This window comes from Dermacentor silvarum, chromosome 3, assembly GCF_013339745.2.
Source record: "Dermacentor silvarum isolate Dsil-2018 chromosome 3, BIME_Dsil_1.4, whole genome shotgun sequence".
NCBI lineage: Eukaryota > Metazoa > Arthropoda > Arachnida > Ixodida > Ixodidae > Dermacentor > Dermacentor silvarum.
The window spans coordinates 226334367-226357320 of NC_051156.1; the positions used below are offsets into that span (position 1 = coordinate 226334367).

General features: G+C 42.7%; 1 protein-coding gene across 41 annotated transcripts in view; it reads left to right on the plus strand.

Annotated features, from left to right (window-relative positions):
* LOC119446815 (basement membrane-specific heparan sulfate proteoglycan core protein) overlaps window positions 1-22954 on the plus strand; it is a 436128-nt gene that overhangs the window by 401738 nt on the left and 11436 nt on the right. For all 41 annotated transcript variants that reach the window (XM_049664395.1, XM_049664396.1, XM_049664417.1 and 38 more), the window contains 7 exons: window positions 407-715; window positions 1746-1967; window positions 8734-8981; window positions 12776-12953; window positions 14676-14810; window positions 17541-17766; window positions 19279-19362. In XM_049664395.1, the coding sequence (XP_049520352.1) occupies window positions 407-715; window positions 1746-1967; window positions 8734-8981; window positions 12776-12953; window positions 14676-14810; window positions 17541-17766; window positions 19279-19362 (1402 nt within the window). The remainder of the gene's footprint in view (window positions 1-406; window positions 716-1745; window positions 1968-8733; window positions 8982-12775; window positions 12954-14675; window positions 14811-17540; window positions 17767-19278; window positions 19363-22954) is intronic.

The window sequence follows — 22954 nt, forward strand, 5'->3', positions numbered from 1 at the left end:
TATGTTCCATTCTCTCTATGCATTTTGGTCCCTTTGTGATGCAGCTTTACTTTTCTTAACTCAAGAACATCACATGTAAACATGCTAGGCCATGTTCTTAAAAATATAAACCATTTCGTGAACTTCAATAATGTTTCTTGTGTGCTTATCAGTCCTCATTGCTTTAAAAGCTGTCAGTTAACACGTTCAAGTGCTACTGCTGGGGGTCTGTTGTCTCTTAGAATACTAAAACATTTTTGACGTATCTGAGTACCTTTGTTGGTGGTTTGATTAGCTTCAAGTGGAAGCTAATAAATCTTCTTTTAGAAGCTTACACTTCTTTAACCTCATCAGCATATTTATATAGCACATTTGCGTAGCAGTGTGCCTCACATTGGAGTTTTGAGCTGTGTTGTGATATACACAGGTTGCGTGAGTGAAATCAAGTTTGGCAGCCATACCTTGGACTTGGTGAAGGACTCTGAGCAAGTGGGCACTACCCCATGTGAGACGTGCTCCCTGAACCCGTGTCTGCATGACGGCGTCTGCCAAGAGGCACCCACAGAGGCTGGCTATCGCTGCATCTGCTCACCAGGATTTTCGGGCCGGGACTGTGAGAAGGTCGGTGAGGCCTGTTACCCTGGAATCTGTGGCGAAGGTCGATGCGTCAACCGACCCACTGGAGGGTTGGACTGCTACTGCCCCTTTGGACGAACGGGCCTTCGATGTGAGAAAGGTAAATCACATTTTTCACACCTTGACATTAACCCCTTACTGCATGGTATATCATATATGATACATATATAAACAACTTGTAAGTTCATAGAATGAACACAAAGGGAATCAACACATATTACCAAGAATCTGTTTCATCTCTAGCAATGAAATTCACAGCATCTGTAACTCTGAAAGTAATTTTCGAGTAATTTTTTTCTTGAAATATGCATGAACATATGAACAGTCTTTGATGAAGTGTGAGCACTTAAAGTCAAACCTTGATTTAGCAAACACAGGTATAATGAATTATTGATTATAAGAAGAACATAAATTTTTGTTTCACCAATATCAGTGTGTAACAAATGTATGCTTATAACGAATATCGGATATAACGAAGGTATTTTCATGTTGGACGCTGTGGGGTCTCATTGTGCTCATGGGACAAAATACCGACAACACAGTAGTGCAAACAATCGAAGGGGCATTTATTGCTCCTTTTATACACCAATACTAGCTAGCTGAGTTACGACGTGTATGAGCACTGACGAATTGAGGAAGTCCGACTCACCAAAACAGAATATTGAGCGAAAATGTTCGCCCCATTCCGAACAGCAACAAGCGAATGGTGGCGCGTTCAAATGACCCTGTTCGTCCATCCCGGTGCCCTGCTCTAAAGCTTTTCGCAGGATGGTCCTGCGAAGCATGCCGACGGGCGCGCGACACGTCTGCGTGCGCCGCTGACCCCAAGCCGATGAGGAGGTAGCCGATTGGACATTATTCACATAACAGTCACCCAAAATTGGCCTTGCTTCCAGAAATTTCTGTTAACATCAACATAAACTCTGCTTTAACTTGTGCTGCTTAAAATGGAAGAATGGAATTTAAAGAAAGATTAGGTCTGCAACCTAGGTTGTGCATAGCATTTATGAAGGGGCTCACATTGGTTGACGTACCCTCTGTGCTGCTATATTAATTCAGTGTTCATGAAGGTTTGATGTCGCTTGACCATATAGTATGAGTTACATTTCTTGCGATTGCAAATTTTTCAGAGGTGTCCATAGTGGAGCCTGCATTTGCCGATGATGCCTTTGTGGCATACCCAACACCCAAGAGCTCACAAAGCAGTCTGAGGGTGAACATGAAGATCAAGCCAAACAACCTGGATGACTGCCTGCTTGTCTACTGTGCCCAGTACCCTGACCAGAAAGGAGACTTTACCTCCATTGGAATCCGCAATGGAAGTGTGGAATTTCGTTTTGACACGGGTTCAGGTGGGCATTTTATTCATCAGTATGCACTTGTTTGTTTGAAAATGTCTTCATTATTTTATGCATGCATGGGAAGTGGGGTGTACCTAGAAAATGGTACAGGATTGATGCTTCTCTGTTGTCTTGATGGTGACGGAATTATCTTCTCTGCTCTAAATCATACAAGGACATCCACCTGGGATTCTGTATCTTGGATCAAAGTGAGGGGCGGCTGTTTCACCATGGGTTTTTAGGGAGTTTTTCCCAATCCCAGTAGGTCTGAGGTCACTTCTCCCCCAGTGCCAGCGGCCTTTATCAATGATGTTCAAAAATTGCATGTTGTGCAGTCTGTGGTGTCGCACAGTGCTTACACAAAGAATCTTCTATATTTCCAAAGAAAGGTTTTAAAAATGGTGTAAGGGCCATGTCACATTGGAGGTGATATGTGATGGTTCTTGCATCCTATTAAATGAGGGATGCAGAGTCTACAAGTGGTTATTGATTTCTTGAAATTCTTTGAGGATTCGTTTTCCCTCCAGTTTATGCTGAAGGAGGTCTTTGTCTATGTCATATTATTTTTACAGTTCCTGCACTGTGGCATCTGTGCTTGGTTGTAAGGCTTCTTAAGCAGCTTGGTGTACGATTTCATTGCTGGGTTGCTCGCATGTCCAGGAACCCATTTGACCATGAATGTGAAGGATTTTGTTAGTATAGTTAGCACACATCCTCATGACGTCTTGAGAATCTGTGTATATTTTGATGTGTCATTGAGACAGTTGTTGTAGGGCGATTTGCTACTTGTAGGAAAGCTTCTAATTTGAGTTTTTGAATCGTCATGTCATGTTTGTAGACATAAATTGGATGTAGTTAGTTGATTCACAGTATAATATAGCAGTCCCTCTTTCAATTAACCCTGAAAATGCTACATTCGTAATGTACCTTTTGGTTAATTCCGGCAGGTAAAAGGAAAAGGCTTGGGTCAGAAATCATTCAAGGTCTATTGGTTCCATATTCTAGGGAAGTGGTTCGTCTTCTCTGATGGGTAGGAATTCCCAGGGTGTGCGTTCCTTGAGTAAAGTTTGGGGGTATTGTGTTTGCTCAGCAGTGGTCATTTGGCAGTGTTCATCTGAAGATGCTTGTATTGTTCCATCTTGTGGATGTGTGCTCAGAGTTTAGTGCTTTGTTTACTATATTCATGTACCACAGAGGTCATGGAAGCTGGTGTACTTTGGCATATTTGTCATGATGTGGGTGGCTGGTCTGCTGATGATCTCTAGGTTGTTAATCAGCGTGTTTGGGAGATTATAAATATATTAAGAAAGCCTGCACCACAGTAAGTAATAATTGTACGTCAAGTCTAATTATCTGATGTTTTTTCAGTCCTCAATATTGTTTAGGAACTCGTCTAACTATTTGAAGTACTGTATTTGCTTACATGGTTTTATTACTGAGTAGACCGTTTATAATGCAAGTCACAGGAGTCGCGAATAACCACACTATAACTGGTACTGTACTATAAAGAAAGCAAAATTTTTTAAAGACTGCACACGTGCAAAACTTGTGGACCAAGCAGTCATTCTTATTTGGAAATCGAAGCTTGTGACTGGGATGTTTGCATCCATTTGAATTTGAATGACAAATGTTTCTCCGTCATCTAGAAAACCCCCATCCAGTCCTGCACTATAAGCGGTTGCATTATAAGTGGTCTGAACTTATTTGTATAAGTATTTTTACTGGCCATTTTGAGATTAATAGTTTCTTCCTCGATCTGTTTCGCTGCTTCATGACAACAGCGTACTCAGTTTTTTTGGGGGACCAAGTGGCCATGCTTTGTCCCCGTGAGGTAGATCAGTGATATTTTAGTTTGGTATTGCCATGTCAAGATTACATAGACGATGAAGACAATGATTTGTGCCATTCAGCAAAAGTTCATTTTGTAAAGAACAACAAATAAAACAAAATGAACACTCCTCTTGCAAAAAGTCGGCACATGTTTAGTTTGCCCATCTAAGATATATAAGTGCAAGCAACCCAGTAAACATGTTGCTGTTGTGTAATGGCAGCCCTAGTGTGAACTCCAAAGAAGGCAGTTTCTTTTTTATAAGATGTAGCTTGCGACATAAGCTCATTTGGTTTAAGCATTAATTCCCAAAATGTGCAAGCATGTAAGCTTTTTATCCTGTAGCAATTTGTACAGACACTCGAGGTGCACATGTTGCACAGTCAGCACCGCCATGGTCTCCCAGCTGTAACTGTGCATATGTGACCTGCACACAGTGTGTTAGAGGTGATGCGATACTCTGCGAGTGCCAGGATGAAGGGTGAGCATGTGAGGGTGAGCCAAGAAGGCTGGTGGCTTGATGCACACCATCTTCCCGCACGCCCACTGTTGGAGGTCATGCGACCTGTTGAGTTTTGGAGGCATGGTACTTTTGAAATGGTTAAGGGAGCGGCAGCACAGAATGATTGCTTTGCAAGAAAGCACACATGCTCTTCACTGCAGGTGCTTCTCATCATCTAGTGTTACAATGTGCAAGTGCTTGCAGATCGGGTGAACTCTCCTTGTGTGTATTTAGGTGTATGAAACCACACTTGTTTGGTTAGTAAGTGAATGTTTACTGCAATTTATACTGCCCATAAAGCTACTAGCCTTACTTAAAGGGTCCCTGAAATTGTTTTTGTTCTTCACCTAGACACAGAGGTTATCTTTGAAGTAATGCTTTTCACAAGAATTTTGTGTCAGCAAGCTATAATAACACAGGTAAGAGTTGTGAAACATTATCCTCCCCTCAAGCCGCTGTGTTCGTCCTCAACTTTTACACCATGCGGCCATCGCTATATCCCGCCTCCTTCAAGCAGTGACGCAAGCATTCTCCACTTCTGGTAGATTTGAACTGAGTGCGTTCCCGCGCCTCTTTCTTACACAGTTTTTCTTGTTAAACTTGGGCTACATGGAGCGAAATTTAAAGATGAACATTGCGCAGTGGATGGAGACACGATGACGCTACACACAATGTTTGCTGGCTTGCGCTGCATGAAGCGAAGAGAGACAGATGCCACCACGGGCATTCGCCACATTGCTGCAAGTGTATATGCAATGCACAAACTACAAAGTAGCGGTTTGTGGTATTATTTCGGTTTGATAACCACCTGATAAATGTAAATATCTAATAATTTGTATGTTTTCGATTTACTCTACATTACGCTCACAGGATTTCTTTGTAACCACCAGCAGAAAAAGAAAGCACTGCCACTAACTTGTGATTTTGGTGAAATGGGCTATTTATAATGTTTCTTCTTCTCTAGAATCTAAAAAAAAAAAAGAGAGGGGGAGAAGAAAAAAGGTGCATTAACATCGTTAATCGAACCCACACTTTCTGTGTGGGAGGCGGAGACGGTACCACTACCTACACCAACTTAAGCGTTGGTGTAGTGGTACTGGTATAGGAAGCTGCCAGGAGATGGCAGCTTTTTGACAGACGTTTTGACACATTGTAAAGCACGTTCAATTGCTTTTGCAATGCTTTTTTTTTCTTTTTTTACCTCGGCTTGTTAGGATATTTCTCTGCTATCACTCTAGGCAAATTATACACAAAACTTGGCTCTCAGACACATGCGGAACCTGCGGTTACCGCTGAAAGCGCCTTTCTTTTCAAAATTGCGAATGTTCACTGGGTTGACCAAGAAAGTTGGTGTTGATATTGTTGTGCTGCGTTTGCATCTTCAAGGGCGTGTAATTGCTGCTGTTTATGCCGTGCACACACCTGCAGTGCAAGACGAGTGTAATACAGCGCTGGTCCCATTCATGTTCCTGTCACCAAAGAAGGCATTGCTGTTCCTATTTTCATGCAAGAACCCATCCACGTACTACATACCATTGGCTGCCATTGCTAGAGCTATAGCAGACGGTGCATTCTCAGGTGGAATTGAGCCATTGGTTTGAAGAAACGTCAACATTTAATGTGTACTTATTTTCAAGGGTACACAAATTACTACGCATACGTATAATATTAAAAATGATCTTAACACAGCGTCATGTTTCAATCATTCGTGATGACGCAACGTGGGTAGCCAATTGGATTACTCACCCGAGTGACCTCACTCACCCACGCCACGTAGCACGGGAAAGGGCGGCTGCAAATGTAGGAGAGCGGCGCCGCTGCGATTGGTACCAATACACATTTTTAAAACCTTATATTAAATGACGCACTTTATGCGGAGTGCCTAAATATCTCTTAATGATCAGAAGGAGCTACCCTATCGACTCAGTATGTTTGTACATAATCGTTAAAATCGTTTCAGGGTCCCTTTAATGTAATAGTATAGTACTTCTTCCACTTTAGTTCATTTCATTTTTATTTCCTTAAAGACCTCAAGTGGTATTAAGCAGCATGTATTACATAAATGGTGGGTTTAGTGGCAACACTTGGCTTCCCGACTACCGGTGTGGCTGTTGGGCATGTTACCCCCCCCACCTCCCCTCTCCTTTTTTCTTGCCATTCCCTCCTATTTATTAACGCACATTTTGTATGCCCTGCACGATACGAACAATGCTTATAGCAAAATATAATTACTATTTCTTATAACTGGAAACAGCTATTTTTCATGAATGATCAGGAGGGAAAAAATATAGAGCGAACACTTTGCATGGAGCTTAGTACACCTCAAATGTATTTAAAGAGAAAATGAGACATCCACCCAAATGTAGCAGTTGCTACAAAGGAAACCCATATGGTTTCCTCGAAAGAAAAGCCTCGCAGTTGAAGAAAAATTCGTCCTGGTCCGGGACTCGAACCCGGGACCACCGCCTTGCATGATACGTCAAACCTCAAATGTATATTCAGTCGTCAATCAGGCAGTGTATATTAAGTCGTCGATCAGGCAGACATCGCTAGTTACGTTGAAAGTTTTCCTTTATACATTAGCATACATTAAATGGCACACCATTTATACTTATGAGAAGGCAAATAGAAAGAGACTATACATTAGACGGCCAACTTTGCCTCTTCACGAAAGTGGGAGACAAGCGAGTGTTGGATTTGTAATCTCTCTTCCCCCCTCCCCTGATGTTTTTATCATACGCAGCCCAGCAGAGTATATTTAAACCTATCGCATAAAGAAAAACCATGTGTGCGTGTTGCTTCTGATATGAGGCTGCTGGCATCATTACGTTGCGTCTCGCGCCAAGGTATACAAATGCCTGAAAGCTTACACCACGCACGTCGTTCAGTCGGCACGCTGTTCCGTTCTTTTCATTGGCCCATTCAGCTGCCAGGACACACATGTTTACCACATTCAGCTACAAGCCGCAGAAAAAAAAACGACAGGCTCGAGTGACAACTGCAGCACATCCACCATGTAGTGCCTCCTCAGCCCTAGTGACGCCACTGGGTGGGTTTGCGCAGAAAAGGTGTAATTGTCACAAAGATTTAATGCGAAAGATAATTTACGCTTTGCATGAAACTCAATGGGCAGGTGATGACAGCAATATTGTGGAAAAGGCTGTTCTGGGTAGCTCTGGAGAGCAAATGAGCCAGGAATGTTTTTGTATGAACACGTGAGCAAGTAAATTGTGCATGGCTAGTGCGATGATATATGTGAGCTGTGAGGATTATTTAAAGTGCACATTTAAGTGGAGAGTGAAAGAACATATGCAAGAAAAACAGAGTTGTGGCATGCCAATGAAAAGACGGAGATGGTCAGTTACTTTGCTTTCACGAATGAAACGTTGATGTCATATGAATATGAAGCATGAATGAATTAGTGGTGCAGTTTTGAACAAAATTCAAATGTTTGTAAAACCTACTACCTTGTGTGAGTTTCGTATGGAGGATGCATACTCTATTTCAGATATGAGTAGTGATTTGTAAGCAAGTAGTCTTACATGCTCCAGAGGGTGACATAAATGATGTTTTAGGAAACCCTATGTTTTTTTGGATGATGGTGATGTTAGCAACATAAGTCTTCCAAGGCAGATTGTTGAATAAGGTAACTTCAAGGTGTTTATATGTAGCTACCGATTTAACAGGTGCATTAGCATTATTATAAGGGAATTAAAGTGGGTTATGATGGTAAGTAAAAGAAATGTTTGCATTATTAGAGCTCTGGGACATTAGCCAGTCATTGCACCATTGTAGGCGTGGTTGAAATCTTGCTGTAAATTTATTTGGTCAGGTGCACTAGTAACAGTTTGGTAAATAACCTTGTCATCAGCAGGCATGTGGGTATTTTAATATACGCAAGGGTATTGCTGTCAATGCTGCCGTTATCGTTATTGCTTTGCTATTACCGTCAAGGCTTTGCCTAGTGGGTGAAAGTGTGAGTTTTCATGAAAAGCTAGGCAAACTGTATAGCACATTTGTAATTAAATTGTTACTTTAGGATGTTAAATCCAATCAATCAGTCATCATGTACGACCAACTGCAAAAACTTTTGGAGCATGAAATTTGAGAAAGTTTCATTTTCTCACGACTTTCCCATTCAACCTGAAATTTAGATGAGTGATGTAGTGGTCATAAAAGCAAAATATCCACTGCACATTTTGATTCGAGGACGGGTGCATCGCCTGCAATTAAATTTTGCTTCTTCTTGGACTACATCCTAGGAGAACTTGCAGTTAGAGTTCACCTGGCAACATGTCATATAGTTTTGTTGCCGTCTCCTGTCAGTTGACAATGCTTCTTGTTGAAAATACAACTCATGCATGTATTATCTTTCCCAGCAGATCTTGCTCGACGAATGTTATTTGCTGCTGTCCTGTGGGGTAATTTGTATGTGCAAATCCTTTCAGGGCCAGCGATAATCAGGCATCCTGAAAGGCTTCGAGCGAATGAGTGGATCACCCTGTCTGCATCGAGGCAGGCTCAGAATGGGGAACTGGTGGTGAACGATGGCCACAGAGAAGTGGGGCGTTCACCTGGCCTCACTCAGGGAGTGAATCTCAACACCCCCATGTACGTTGGTGGTGTGGACAAGACCAAAGTCAAGGTTCACCCGGATGCTGGCGTATCACATGGCTTTGAGGGCTGTGTTGCACATGTAAGCCTGTACACTGGCTAGTAGTACTTTTCAGCATTACAGGTTTTCAAGTTTGGCCATTAATTAATATACATCATCTTACATCCACCCGTTAGATTTATGGTCATAGCATTCTGCTAAATTACTAGAAGCCCCGTAATGAGCAAGCTATCTAGGCTATGTCCTGCTGTGAAATGAAATAATGCTAACACCACGCATTGGTTCACATGCACTCAATGTAGTTTGTTTTTTAAATATAGGTGCAATACACATTGCAGTGTCTGAAAGCTAGATCAGTGTTTCTTAAACTCTGGTCCTAGGGGAACCCGAGAAAGCTCATAGAATTCTGTCTGTGCCCCAGAAATGCACCATTGACATTCTGTCTTATATGCAAGTGAGGCACCTGATGCAATACAGTTCCTGCTCTCTGTGTGAAGCTCTGTCTTCCACATTAGGGTGAAACTACAGGCAAGGTACAGCATTCATGTCACATATGATGTGCAAATTTCACTGCCTTCAATTGAACCTGATGGTGGCGCACTCATTTTTGGCATGTGTCATTGGCTTTATCATTGATTACTGGTTGCCAATGATGTTCAGGGAGTTTAAAGAAGCATTGACACATAAATTTTGGATCTTGTCTTTTCTGTTGTAATAAGTAGCCAATGACCCAGTTATCACGGCATGAAACCTCATTTGCTTCAGCGCGCGACAATTAATTATTTAGAGTCTTGTTTATAGTGATAAGTCCAATTTTCGATTTCAAAGAGCTATGAGAGGGGACGCAGATGCCGGCACGCATTCATTGTTGCTAGTTGTTTTTCTCCATGCAAGTACACACGTGCTCTGCGATGTCCTCGCTGTCATCCTTATTTCGTTGTCCAGCGCTGACAATTTTCCGCAGACAAGAATCACCACCATACTAGATGTGGCAGATCAGTTTTAGGCCTAGGCATCTTCAAACCAACTGCCTTTCCCACGTGGCAACCCTGTTGGAACAACTGCTTTGCTTTTAGCAGCTGCCAGTAGGCATCAACGCAGGTCCATGCTAGTGCCGTCTTGGCAACAACTGGCTTTAGATGAAGGAAAAGTCGCATTTCTTTTCTTAAAAACCAGGCAATTAAGAGTTCCATGTGTTATAATGAATCACCTGGACAATGAAATGCTATCTTTCTGGAAATTTTCAGTAAGGAAAAGCAGACACAAGTGTGAAATCAATTTTTTTCTACGGTCGAAATGAGGTGAGCTAATGTGGCTGCTCTTCAGCGGGGTCCACTCCTTGCGTCCAGTGGCGCACACGAATTCAGTTCAAAACCTATGCATGACTATACCCAGCCCTGAATGTGTTGGGCAGAAGTGATTGACGCAGTATGCACTCGACACAATTGTTCTGTACTCACATTTTGTGCGTGGTCAGTGCAGCACAGTTAACGTAGATAGTGCAGGAAATCTCAACGGGCACAACAAAAACTGTTGCAGTGACACGGAGAGAATCCCACTATGACTAACAACCGAGGAAGACTGGGAGTGCAGCGATGAAGAGTTAGGTCGTGGGACGAGCAAGAGCACATACAAGGAGCATGGTAGCCAACACAAACTTGTGATGTAGTGCTGTTGTTGTTATGCTCTTGGATGTTTACAGACAGACGCTGTTGATTTCAATTTCACGAGCTTCTGCGCTTTGTGGTTTTCTGCACGCACATACTTTAAAACTGATTTTAATTAAACATGTTTCAAGCTACACTCGCCGTTCATTTTGTAGACGAAGTGTGTGTGTCCACAGAAATCAACATCTCAAGTTATCTCGGCTTCGAAATATTGTGTCAGTACTCTTTAAATAGAAGCATCCAAAAAAGTGCTTGTGACTCTTTAACATGGCAACAGACAATAAAATTGCATCAGTGCACTTATTATTAAATTATAATGAAGCAACATCTGCTGGGAACATATTAATGAGCACTTTTTGACTGTCTCTTCCAATTCAAAACTTGATCAGAACCACTTTTACATTTTTGAAAATGTGATGCTGCTAGGTGCTGCCACCTTATCAATTTTGAATAATCAAATACGTGAAAACTGAAACTATGTGTGTGTAAACACAAGCAACTTCAATACCCAAGATGAATGCCTCTAACAAGTGCATCAGTTAATGATGCCCAACAATTGTTTATCTGGCAGTAATCAAAATGGTCTAGTAAGCCACGTTTGCAGAGGCAGGTGGCTAACTTCCTCTTTGGCAACTAAGTGCAAGCTTTCACTCATGTACTGCAATACTAAAGCCTTGACAATATTTCAATAGAACAAGTCGGGGAACACTTGTGGCAGAAGTTAAAAAGTGTCACACGCCACAGGATAACCTCTTCATCTGTTCTTCCTTGTTCCTGCACATCATATAGGCCAAAATTCATGAAGCCATACCAGATACTGGCTTTATTCTTTCAAAAATCTAAAAACAGTTGTAGGGTCTACTAGAATATTTTATGTTTCGAATTTGGATCAACTAAATAAATGCCATAGATGAAATGTCAGTTAGCACATTTTATTTAACCAGCCAAATAAATCTTTGACTCCATAATCTTGTGATTTTGAAGTCGTAAATCTTAGGAAAGGAATTCGAGATTTTGAGAGCTTTGACATAAGCAAGACTTCATTTCAGTGTAACAGCCAAGCTTCTTAAACTCAAAGCTTTAGTAATTTAAGCACATTCATGCAGCTGCTTTATGCACTTTAAAAAAAATGTAATCATGCAGTACAGCATGATGCTGTATATAAACAGATTTTTGGCACTGACATCATGCAGAAAACATTTCTTTGGCGTCGGCGTTCACACGACACTCAATCACATTTGTTACGCACTTGTGTGTCAGCTCACTGCTGATGCCACTCAAGGTGCACATTTGCGTAGAACAGCACCGATCTCACTTTATTGTCAGTGCTTATAAAATATTCAAAAGGAAGTGCTGCCAAGGCAGGGTCAAAAGTGTGTGTATTAGGTGGTAGTTATAATCTTTTCAATGGCATCCATGTAGGCGCTACCTATATGCTATTACATAAGCTCCTTTCTACACTTCCACCTTCATCTTCCTTGCTTCCTATGAATTCATCCTGTGCATTGGTTGGAATTTGCTTCCCACTCAAAAAATAATCATAGAATGATAGAAATTATTGCCGATGGAAAATCGCCATGAAACATTTTCATGAAGCGGACTTCCCTTTACCAACCTTGTCAGACTTATCATAATGTTGACCCCAGGCTGAGGCTTCTCTTGTTCGCTCACTGTTGATCTTAGTTTAAATTTCGATCTTTCATGACCCCTTTTCTTGTTTAGATTGCAACATTTATTATACCTCTTAGGGAAACAAGTCACACGTAACAATATAACGGCTGATGCAGATATCCATCGGTCAAGTAAGTATGTATGCAGGCCCTCATTCCAAATTTAAGCGGTTATGAATGCTTGAATACTGATGAGACATTCTTAAGAGATTCGTATATGAATTGTTTATGTGCCTTAATTATGAGCATTTTTGAATGCCTCTGTTGAAACACATTGTATAGAGCCCCTTAATATTACAGAAAAATAAACTGAAAATAATACTCTTTCTGCTACTATGACTGTAGCTTGATATGCTTTAATATATGAATGGGGGTCGCCAAGTGATGATTGAAAGATTAAAAGCCACTGGGTTAAATTTTGGTTCAAGTGAAAAAGCTGGTGTGTTTCCAGCATGCCATCCTTTTTCATCATAGTAGTATATCTGATTGTGACCTTGGTGATGATTAAGACTGTAGTCCCGAATTTTTCTCTTTGCAGATTGAAGTGAATGACGTCAGTGTAGACTTGGTTGGTGCAGTGGTAGACGCAGCTAACGTGGATGACTGTGGTGGCAGGGCCCCTTGCGAGAAGAATCCTTGCCAGAACCATGGCATTTGCAGGGAACGAGGCCCCAAAGCAGATGACTTTGAATGCTTTTGCAAAGCAGGCTACAGCGGTAAGCAAAGTGCAGACATGCCTTTTTTCTTGTGGAAATGTGACATGGGCCACTAGTGTTTCCTTTACCCTCACCAACACTGCTTAATTGTGAGCCTCAAATTAAACATGCATGGAGTGGTTGTATTGATGCACTTAACTGCTGCTGGTGCACAGGTCTTCTGGGTAGTCTGGTTTGCAAAAGTTGTGCATAACATTCCTCAAAACAAGAGAGTAGGGTGCTGGTATGCTTCTGTCCCGAAATATTGTCATGTGAACAGTTTGAGGCTGTTAAACATTTTTATGATTTTGGAGAATCATCAGAACAGGTACTTGAAAGTGTGTAGATATGTGGTTGCAGTCACAAAAACTTCTACTACATACTATTTTTTTTAACCATCACCATGTGTGAATTTCTATAACATTTTGCCATCTCCAGCAATGAGTCAGTAAAATTTTATCTGCATCACAAGAAATACAAAACAAAAATCAATTTATAGAATTTGCTACAACTAGGACAGCGAGAGGTACTGTACTGGAGCAAGTACAAAGCACTTTGAAATCACCTGCTTTGAGGCTGTTTAGCATGTTTGTTTTGCATAGGAATGACCATAAATGCTAAAAATGGGGTTGTATTTTGGCCATTCACATTGTTATAAAGAGGAGAATGAACTGAGCAAGTTGGTATGCATTCATGTAAAAAATGCAGCTCTAAAAACAAAGGTAAAGGGAGAGAACACACCATGAGCACATGAAGTGCTTGTGGTGTGTTTCCTCTCTTTGTCTTTATCTTTTTTAGCCCAACATTTTTGTTATAAAGAGGTCAGAACTGTGCAGCCCAACAAAGAGGTTGCTGCATGTATTCAGTGCCTCTGAAAGTGAGCTTAATTGTGAAAACTTGGATTAGCAGTTTTGAATTGGCATAGATTTTAATGTGTTTTAGAAAAAAAGGTTAGTAATGGTGACTAGCAGCATACATTGTTGCCTATGCTGCGGGTTCTCCTCAATGAGCAAGTAGAATAAGAAAAGCTGAGTTACTTGCTAGTTACACTCATTTGAAGCCAACTGACAAATCGGTCAGGGAAACATAAGGGGAATTAACTGTCATTCATAAATGAAATGTAGAAATAGTAATAAGAAAAAAAGGGAAATGAGAGTGAAACGAAAACACAACTTGCCATGGGTGGGAGCGTTACCCACATCTTCTGCATTGCCTGTGCGGTGTTTGACAGGAGGAGAGCCACCGCCGTTCACATAATAGTAAATTGTGTGAACAGCTGTGGCTTTCCTCCTGTCAAACTTCCTTCGGCATTTGTGCATGTGAACAAGATTAGTCCTGGGACTGTTAGGCAGTGCCACTCACAGTCATGGCATCATATAGTAAGTGAACTTATGGGAGGCAACTGGCAAATAAACCTTCATTTGCTACTTCATGGCATCCAAAAGTTGCGGGCCTCTCTATGCAATGTGTAAGAAGAACAAGGGAATAAGAAAGAAAGGTGCTGGCAGCTGCAATTTTGATTTTTGAGCTGGGTCAGTGACTAAGCCATGGGTCTGAGAAAGTTTACAAGCATTTTCACAGCCCCTGTATGCCTAGATATGCATAAGTACAGGCCATAAGTTTATTTACCAGAGCAGTAGGTGAAATATGTCACTATGTTGTGTTGCTTTGAATGTGCCACTGAAAGTCATGATGAAACTAAAGGATGCACCATGTAATGCCTTTTTTTTCATCACTTTACAGGTAGAACTTGTGAGAACCAGGATGACTTCTGTCTGAAAATCAACCCCTGCCACAACAATGCAGAGTGTGTTGGACTGGCCAACTCATACAGGTGCAATTGTCCGAAAGGCTATAAGGGCCCCAACTGTGAAACAGGTGAGCATGTATTGCAGCTATAGTCAGTGGTTGGGATGCTGCGCCAACCTGCACTGATGAATTTGTTCGCCATGCCTCCGTGCTCACGGGCGACCTTGGCAAGCGAGTGCCATAGCAAAGTGGGATGTCAGAGTGTGTGGCATGTAGCCGAAGCAACGAAAGTCTTGGAATTACCACTGCACACTGGAATGAGCGTGACGTCAGGAATATGGTTTGTCATTGCATTGCTCGATTGCTATTTGCATCACTGTCAACAGTCATCATAAGATGAGTTCTGCCATAATTTTTGTAACCTAAAATTTTCCATTGCTGCACCACTGCACATAGTTTTGGTGGTGCGAAAGTTTGGAAGCTGCCGCGCAATAAGTGATGTCCATACACGAGGTCTATGACATGTTTCTGGCTCCGCAATTGCATCCAGTGCATGAAATAAGAAAAAATAAAAGATGGCCTTCAAGATCTGTTTTGGTCTTCAAGATCTTCAAGAAAACATAGCCTTCAAGATTTGTGCGTGCCAGCTTCTTTCTCCAACTTGTCCTGAGAGGACTTGAAACACTTCTTGGTATTGAACACTTCTCGAAGTAGTTGTGCGGTTTTCAAGCATCGAACCAATGTTTTTGATGATGATGATCTTTTTGTATCCCCTTTGAAATGTGGTGCTGACAAATAGTCATCTAACCTGCTTGAGCTAATCAGGTATACTATACATGCTTTTCAGTCTAGCATTTTACCTACATCTCCTTGACCTTTTCTCGCTTCCTTCAAATTTCTATATCTACCTTGTACCATTACCTATGCCTCTAATGGATTCAGTCCTCTCAATGACCTCCCTGCTTTTTTCTCCACCAAAATTATAAAAGTATCTTGCTTATCTGGACTAGCTGCTGAGCGCGGTTAATGCTTCCATTTTGAAGGGTGGGGATAATGCCACCTGGTGTCATGAGGCAGCGTACAGGAGACAAAAAAGTAGAAGACCTACGTTCTCTTTTCTGAGGCTCCACGCACCATTGCCAGGTTACAGTGCTGTTTAAAAAGGCTTCATTTAGCCGTCCAACTATGTCGTTCTCGTCGGGTGTCCTTTATTTGAGGCATTTTGTTCACTACCACTCTGGAGATGCACGAGTGGTAGATGTCATTTAGTACGTGGTCGAAACAAGTGATGTCGCTAATCTAGCGCACTATTTTTGCCTCACGGCCCTGTGGTCAGGTCAGATGCTGGCTCACTAGTGCACATTGGCTATACCCTCAGCTACACCCTTGAAGTGCCTGAAAAGCATCTGAGGGGTCGGCTGAAACATTGCTGGGCAGACATGTTGCACACCGATCTTGCCGCTGCAAGACCACAGCCACACCAGGCCTGCGACCAAAAATTAAAGAAAATACAGATTGAGGTCTAAAAGAGCTGACCCTGCAACTGAATGGGACTAAGGCCAAGGAAGAAGGAGAAAAATATTATATTTTTGCGATGGCAATTATATGGACACTTTAAGCGGATTTCTGCCGTCGCCGTGAGGTTTCGTATAAAGTCCAAGGGCGATAAAATCGTTGCCGTGTGCCGTATGTGCGAGTGAAAGCGCGAGGGGACGTGCGCTATTACGGAAAGTGAATGCACGGCGGAGAGCAAACGCGACTTCCGTCACGCGAAAGGCCATGGTGTTATGGAAGGGAGGGAGGGAGGGAGGGAGGGAGGGGGGGGGGTTACGCTGTGCTGCGGCACCAAGTGCATATCTTGCAACCGGGCACAAGGGGAACTGGCGACGCAATCTCCCACGCGAAAGGAGCAAAGCGGGAAGGCAGTGCAGAAGGGGGGGGGGGGCTTCTACTCTGCCAAAAAATGCGTTCTTGTACTTTGCCTGTGCATTCACCGCTCAGTTTCCGTTGAAGCGATAGACCGCACGAACCTTCGCTCGCTGCGGCGGCTGAGCTTCCCTACGCCAGCGTGTTGACAGTGGTTGTCTGCAGTCATCGACTGTGATCTATTTGTTTGCTTGTGCGTGCTGACACCACGCTTGTTAATTCAGTTAGTTAGCGAATGTGTCAAGTTTATGCAGCCGATAAAACTACTATCCCTACTCCTTATAGCTCTCTACTAATTTGCTATCGCAATTTATGCTTCGCCTTTCGGGTGGAACTGCGACTTTTTATTTATAGCAGTGCTTTTACCATTGTCAACATCGTAATGATCATAACTTCATGGTGTATCAGTGCTGCTGCCAGTGCAGCTGTGAAGCTCCTATAACATCTATTGCTGAAGCTCCACAACTGTGAGTGCCAACCTTACTGCGCCAGTTTTCTTAAAAATCCTCACTTCCTTGCCAATCTGCCGTGCTCATTGGTATTGCTCTCAGTGTTTCATTAAATGTTTCAACCATGAGCCAAATGCCTTTTTTATGGTTCTGTTCACATACGATTTCAAGATTTGTTGGCATGTCAAACACACGACATATTAAGATCTGTAGATTTGAAGTGCTTTCAAGTATATTTTAAAATTTTACTCGCAACATTTTGCGGCAATAACTGCTGCTTAAAATAGACATGTGTAATGTGGAAAGTTGGGGGACATGACATGGAAAAAGATGCCATAATGCAATGCTTCTTGTACTTTCAACACGTCAGCATCCTGCCAGCTCTCGATTTTCTCTGACAAATAAAGTAAACATGCTGTGGAAAATATTCTACTTCCTGCCTGCAACATTTTTTGACAGCATCGCCTTAATTTGCTATGTGCAGAAACCACCTTCGATGAGTGTGCAAGCTTCCATGGAGATGGCTGGGTTGCGCTGAGCAGGGACAGACTGACGCACACTGCAAGCAATGTGTCCGAAGTTATCAGGCTCAGCTTCTTGGCAAAGGATCGTGATGGACTCCTGCTGTTCCAAGGCCAGCCACGTGGTGTTGATGCAAAGGGCCAAGACTACCTATCGTTGGCACTTGTCAATGGCTACCTTGAATTCAGGTGTGCATGCACTACTGTAGAAATGTGCTGTGGGCTCTGTCATCATAGCAACGTCTATACCTGTAATGGACAAATGGTGTCCATAAGTTTGACCTACGTTTGCAGCTGGGCAGAATTCTGGAAGTGTCCATATATGTAGCGGAGCCCACTTCTAATAGGACACTTATAACTATTTGTTTATTAATACTACGATGCACAAGTTGCACAATAGGTAATGGCATTGGCACTGTGTCTCAAATGAAAGAAACTGGCAGACAGCTGACATTCCATCGCTCATGTAAGAGAAAGCACTCTTGTCTGCTTATTTCTCCTGATGTTTCATGCCCCCACTGCTTTGTGAGCTGTGCATGGCACATTGGAATGGATGCTTTACTTGTAAGATTTCTAAGGATACAACAAAAAAATGTCAATCGATTGTGTAGCCACATAGGTAGCATTTTAAGGCACTGCATCATTTTTATGGATCCTACTTTCACATTGTCTACAGCATCACACTTTGTGTCAATTTGTTCTCTTCAAATGCATTGCTCTTTGTTGAAATTTGTGTTCTGACGCTTGACTGTCCAACGCCTTCAACTCTGCAATGTGGTGTGCACAGAATTCCATGCTTGAAATGATGAGTAGTTGAACAGGGAATGTCGCTTTAGGCCAAATTTCATGTTTGGTATTTTGTCATTGATTGCAAAGGAAAGTTGTTGAGACCTCATAGAAATGTGTCAATATAAATGATGTCGCTCAAGATAAAATAAATTGCAATTTATTGTTGAAGCCATGATTAGTAAAAACTGGCAGTTTGAGCCACTACCACAAATTGTAAAGTTGTCCACTATGATTGCCTCCATTGCATCTCCGAAGTGTCCTCATCAAAGTCCACAGTTATCTAGAAATCTAGCAACCACAGTTATCATAAGAAATGCTGAAGGAATTGAAGCTCTGTAATCAGTTACAACACTCAAGCATAAGAATCAGACACGACTTTGTGACATCTGTGTGCTCTACCTATTTATGCTGGTTCAGTCTTTTCAACCATGAGTGTTAGTCCCACGTTGGAGAACTTAGGTTGCATTAGAAACATCACTTTTAATAAAATTTGTAACGTATTTGTCTTTTTCTGGAGGTCCAGTTATTGTGAGTGCTCACTTGTAACAAATGAATCCCATGTAACAATGAGGATTCTTGTAAGCGGACTTGACTTTTATATGAACACCTGATAAAACCATAGGCATTTCATAGTGCTCTGGCACATAGGTGTTTCACAGTAAGGGATGTTCATTAAATAATGTATGAGCAGGAACTCTATAAGAAAGAAATGCATCTATAATAGAGCATCTGAACCCATTGCTTAAAGTCAACTTCATGCTATAAGCTAAATGTGAGTTGATGCTGTTCATTCGCAGTTCTTGGGAGGCTCTGTTTCTCTGGTTCTGTAAACTTTTGGTTAACCCCTTTGTGGAGCACATCACAACTGGGATCCATGGCATCATTTCATGTGCATTTGTTTTTTCTCTCTAGCTATGAAATGGGAAGTGGCCCTGCTGAGATTGTGTCAGAAGAAAGAGTTGATGATGGACAATTGCATGCAGTGGAGCTCAGAAGGTAAGAGTTAGTGGATTCGACTAGGCTGTCCATTATGTCCGTCCCTGACAGTTCTGGACTACCCGAGGCAGTACTTTTAGCCGATGAGCATTGTGTATGCAGCTTCTCGGCCAGTCCTGGACAGTCTGGATAACAAATATAAGAGACCCAGTGTGTCATAAAATGTGAATATAATGGAGTCCAATAAGACCACAGATCATTTTATTGACTTAAAGCTAATCATGCTTTGTGATCCTTCTCAAAGAACTTGGCATAATTATTTTTAAAAATCTAAAATTGTGTTTGATCAAATGTAGGCTTGACAGGTTTGATGTATTCATTCATTACATTATTTATACATTGGCCTTATTTTAGGTCACACCCCATCTTAAAGCTGTGAAAAAAATATTAACCCTATAAGTGCTTTGCCCATGTATACTTGTCTAGCTGCCAATGCGTACCCCTAGCTGGCTATGCCTGAGATGATTTGTGAATGTGAAGCATCCATAGGCTGGTTGCACCTAACTCAGAAGTTGGTTAAACTAAACTTGCATGGCAGGCTTTGTTCTTATGTGATAAATGGCGTGACAACGCTTATCGACTATCAGCATTGCTCGCATCTCTCGTTTTTTTACCTGGCGGAGCAGCGCAAAAAGCCTGTGCATTTTTTGAAGGATGCAGAAATTCAAGAACTTCTTAAAAATCTGATTCACAGGACTTTGATGTTGATTCCCTAGTGTCTTCAAGGTACAATGACAGCAATGAAGAGGCCATGTTGCCTGAGGAACACAAAAATATCCGAATTAGAATAATTTGTAACGAAGAAGAAGTGCCGGTTAGCTCGGCGCATCTCCAGCATATGAAATGTAGTCAAGAAGTGCCAGTCAGTCAGGTGCATCACCATAGCTTTACGCACAGGGCCGGTTCTGACTGCTCGCAGGGTTCTGACTACCACACCGCACATGGCCAAGATGATTGAAGGGTTCGACTTCGAAGTTCCAGCATTGATGGAGTTGTACCCACCACCTCCACCAAATGTCAAGGTGTTTATTGACAGGATACGCAAGGAGTGAGAGGTTGAACTCGGTGTGGTAATCAGAACCCTACAAGCAGTCAGAACCGGCCCCGTGCGTAAAGCGCTGGTGATGTGCCTGACTGACCGGCACTTCTTCGTTACATTTCATACGCTGGAGATGCGCCGGAGATTCGTTACAAATTAATTAACATGTCTTAATTTTCATTTGAATTTTCATATTTAAGAAATTCCTTCGGAGATGTATACCAATCTGACAACTGGTGCATCAAAGATAGCCAAAACTGTATAAGCGAGTTCTCACACACACTTTGGAAGTATACCAGGGGTCTATTTACTGGCTCATGGCCTTGCTCGAGCGCACCTGCTACATTCAAGCATGGCTGTGGCTGGCTCTTCTTACTGACATGGCCCCTCATGAAGGCTGCACTGCAACATTACACATTTGCAACGTCAGCTTTCACCCCTGCAGCAGTACAAACGTCCTAGCTGACCCCCAATATGGAGCAAGTATAATGTGATGTGAGAAGAGGCGGTGAAATAGAGCACTGCACGGGCCCGGGCCGGCCCGCGGGTCGGGCCGGGCCGTCCGAAGCGTTTGTCGGCGGGCTCAGGCCAGGCCCGGGCTTAAAACCGCGGGCCCGGGTCGGGCTTGGGCTTGAGGCCGCGGGCCCGGGCCGGACTCGGGCTTGAAGCCACGGGCCCGGGCCAGACTCGGGCCCGCTCATTGAAGGGCCTAAGTAGGCCTTCGAGCACACGCGACCGTTGTGCATTGCATGGTTCAATGCATTCTGTGCCAAGCTGAAGTGACACGTGCAAGATGACTGTCATCATCATCACCAGCCTATATTTATGTCCACTGCAGGACGAAGGCCTCTCCCTGCGATCTCCAATTAACCTTGTCTTGCGCTAGCTGATTCCAATTTGCACCTGCGAATTTCCTAACTTCATCAACCCACCTAGTTTTCTGCCGTCCTGGACTGCGCTTGCCTTCTCTTGGTATCCATTCTGTAGCTCTAATGGTCCATCGGTTATCCATCCTACGCATTACATGGCCTGCCCAGCTCCATTTTTTTCTTAATGTCCACTAGAATATCGGTTATCCCCGTTTGTTCTCAGATCCACACCGCTCTCTTGACTGTGTATCTTATCAGATGACTATATCTTATCAAATAAAATAGTAAAACAGATGAAGTTCTCATTTTTAACAGTGGAGCTGTTTCAGCCGGGCCTAATGTGTCCGCTGAATCCAAAAATGTGGGCCGATCCTGGCAGCAGTGCAGAAAGGGTCCAAGCGCAATAGCACATACACCTGTGAACTAGCGAAGCTGAGCCTGGTTAATTCTAGCTAAGAATGGTGGGAACTAATTGCCTATCGATAGGAAATTGATAGCCAATCAATAGCTAGTCGATAATCAATCAATAATCAATAAATTCCTGAAAATGCTGGGGATGACTTTAGCCTAGCCCAAATACGTGGCCAATACCTTACGATAGCCAATCGACAACCAATCAATAGCTAATCGTTAATGGATCAATAATCAATAAATTCGGATAACTTGGTAGTGCTTAGCCTATCCCAAATACGTGGCCAATATCTTGCAATAGAGAATCGATAGGCAATCAATAGCTAATCGATAATCAATCAATAATAAATAAATTCCGGGAAATGCTGGGGATGACTTGGTAGTGCTTAGCCTAGCCCAAAAGCAAGGACTAGCTAGGTGCCCATCATCTCCGCTGTCTCTTTAGCATTGCGCCACCAGTGCAAGCTACGCTAATTTTTTTTCTTTTCCGCAAAAACGAACATTGTTTCCGCGTAAGGAAAAATAAATTATACAAAGACCACTCCTGAAACCATTTCCATGTTACCGCTTTTGCGATCGCACTATTACCAGTTTCGATACTATGGCATTATTTTAGCGCTAAGGCCAGTTACTTTTGTGCTTCAATGCATAAAACAGCTTTTCCTCAAAAAGTTAACTGGAATGCCCATGCATTTCGTCGGACATTTTGAAAATTAATATATCGAAACTGGTTCAGTCCTGAGAATTCATTCCAAGTCTTGCGAGCTCAGTGGCTATAATTCGTAGATTGAAAGATGTGCCGTAAAATAATTAATTAAAAAGGTAATTCGCGTAATTATGTTAAATATTCAATGAGGCGTTTTGACCATCCATTAGGCCAGTAAAAAAAAGAATTTTTTTCTTACAGGCCTGGCCTGGTCATGCACACGCGGGCCCTAGCTAAGCTTAGTAATGAACGCCCGGGCCCGGGTCGGGCCCGGGCTTGGAACCACGGGCCCGGGCCGGGCCCGGCTGGTCTCGGTCATGTACGCCCGGGCCGGGCTCGGGCTTTGTATTACGGGCCCGGGCTGGGCTCGGGCCTCGTAAAGCGGGCCCGGGTCGGGCTTGGGCCGAAAAATCAGACCCATGCAGTGCTCTACGGTGGAATAAACTTTATCTACAGAAATGAGCTGACGGTGAAATCGTCCGAGGTGGGTGGCATCCCTAGTCCAGGATGCCGTGGGCCTAAGCCGATAGCTTGGTCCTGCTCACCGGGCGATGCTGGTCTTCAGGG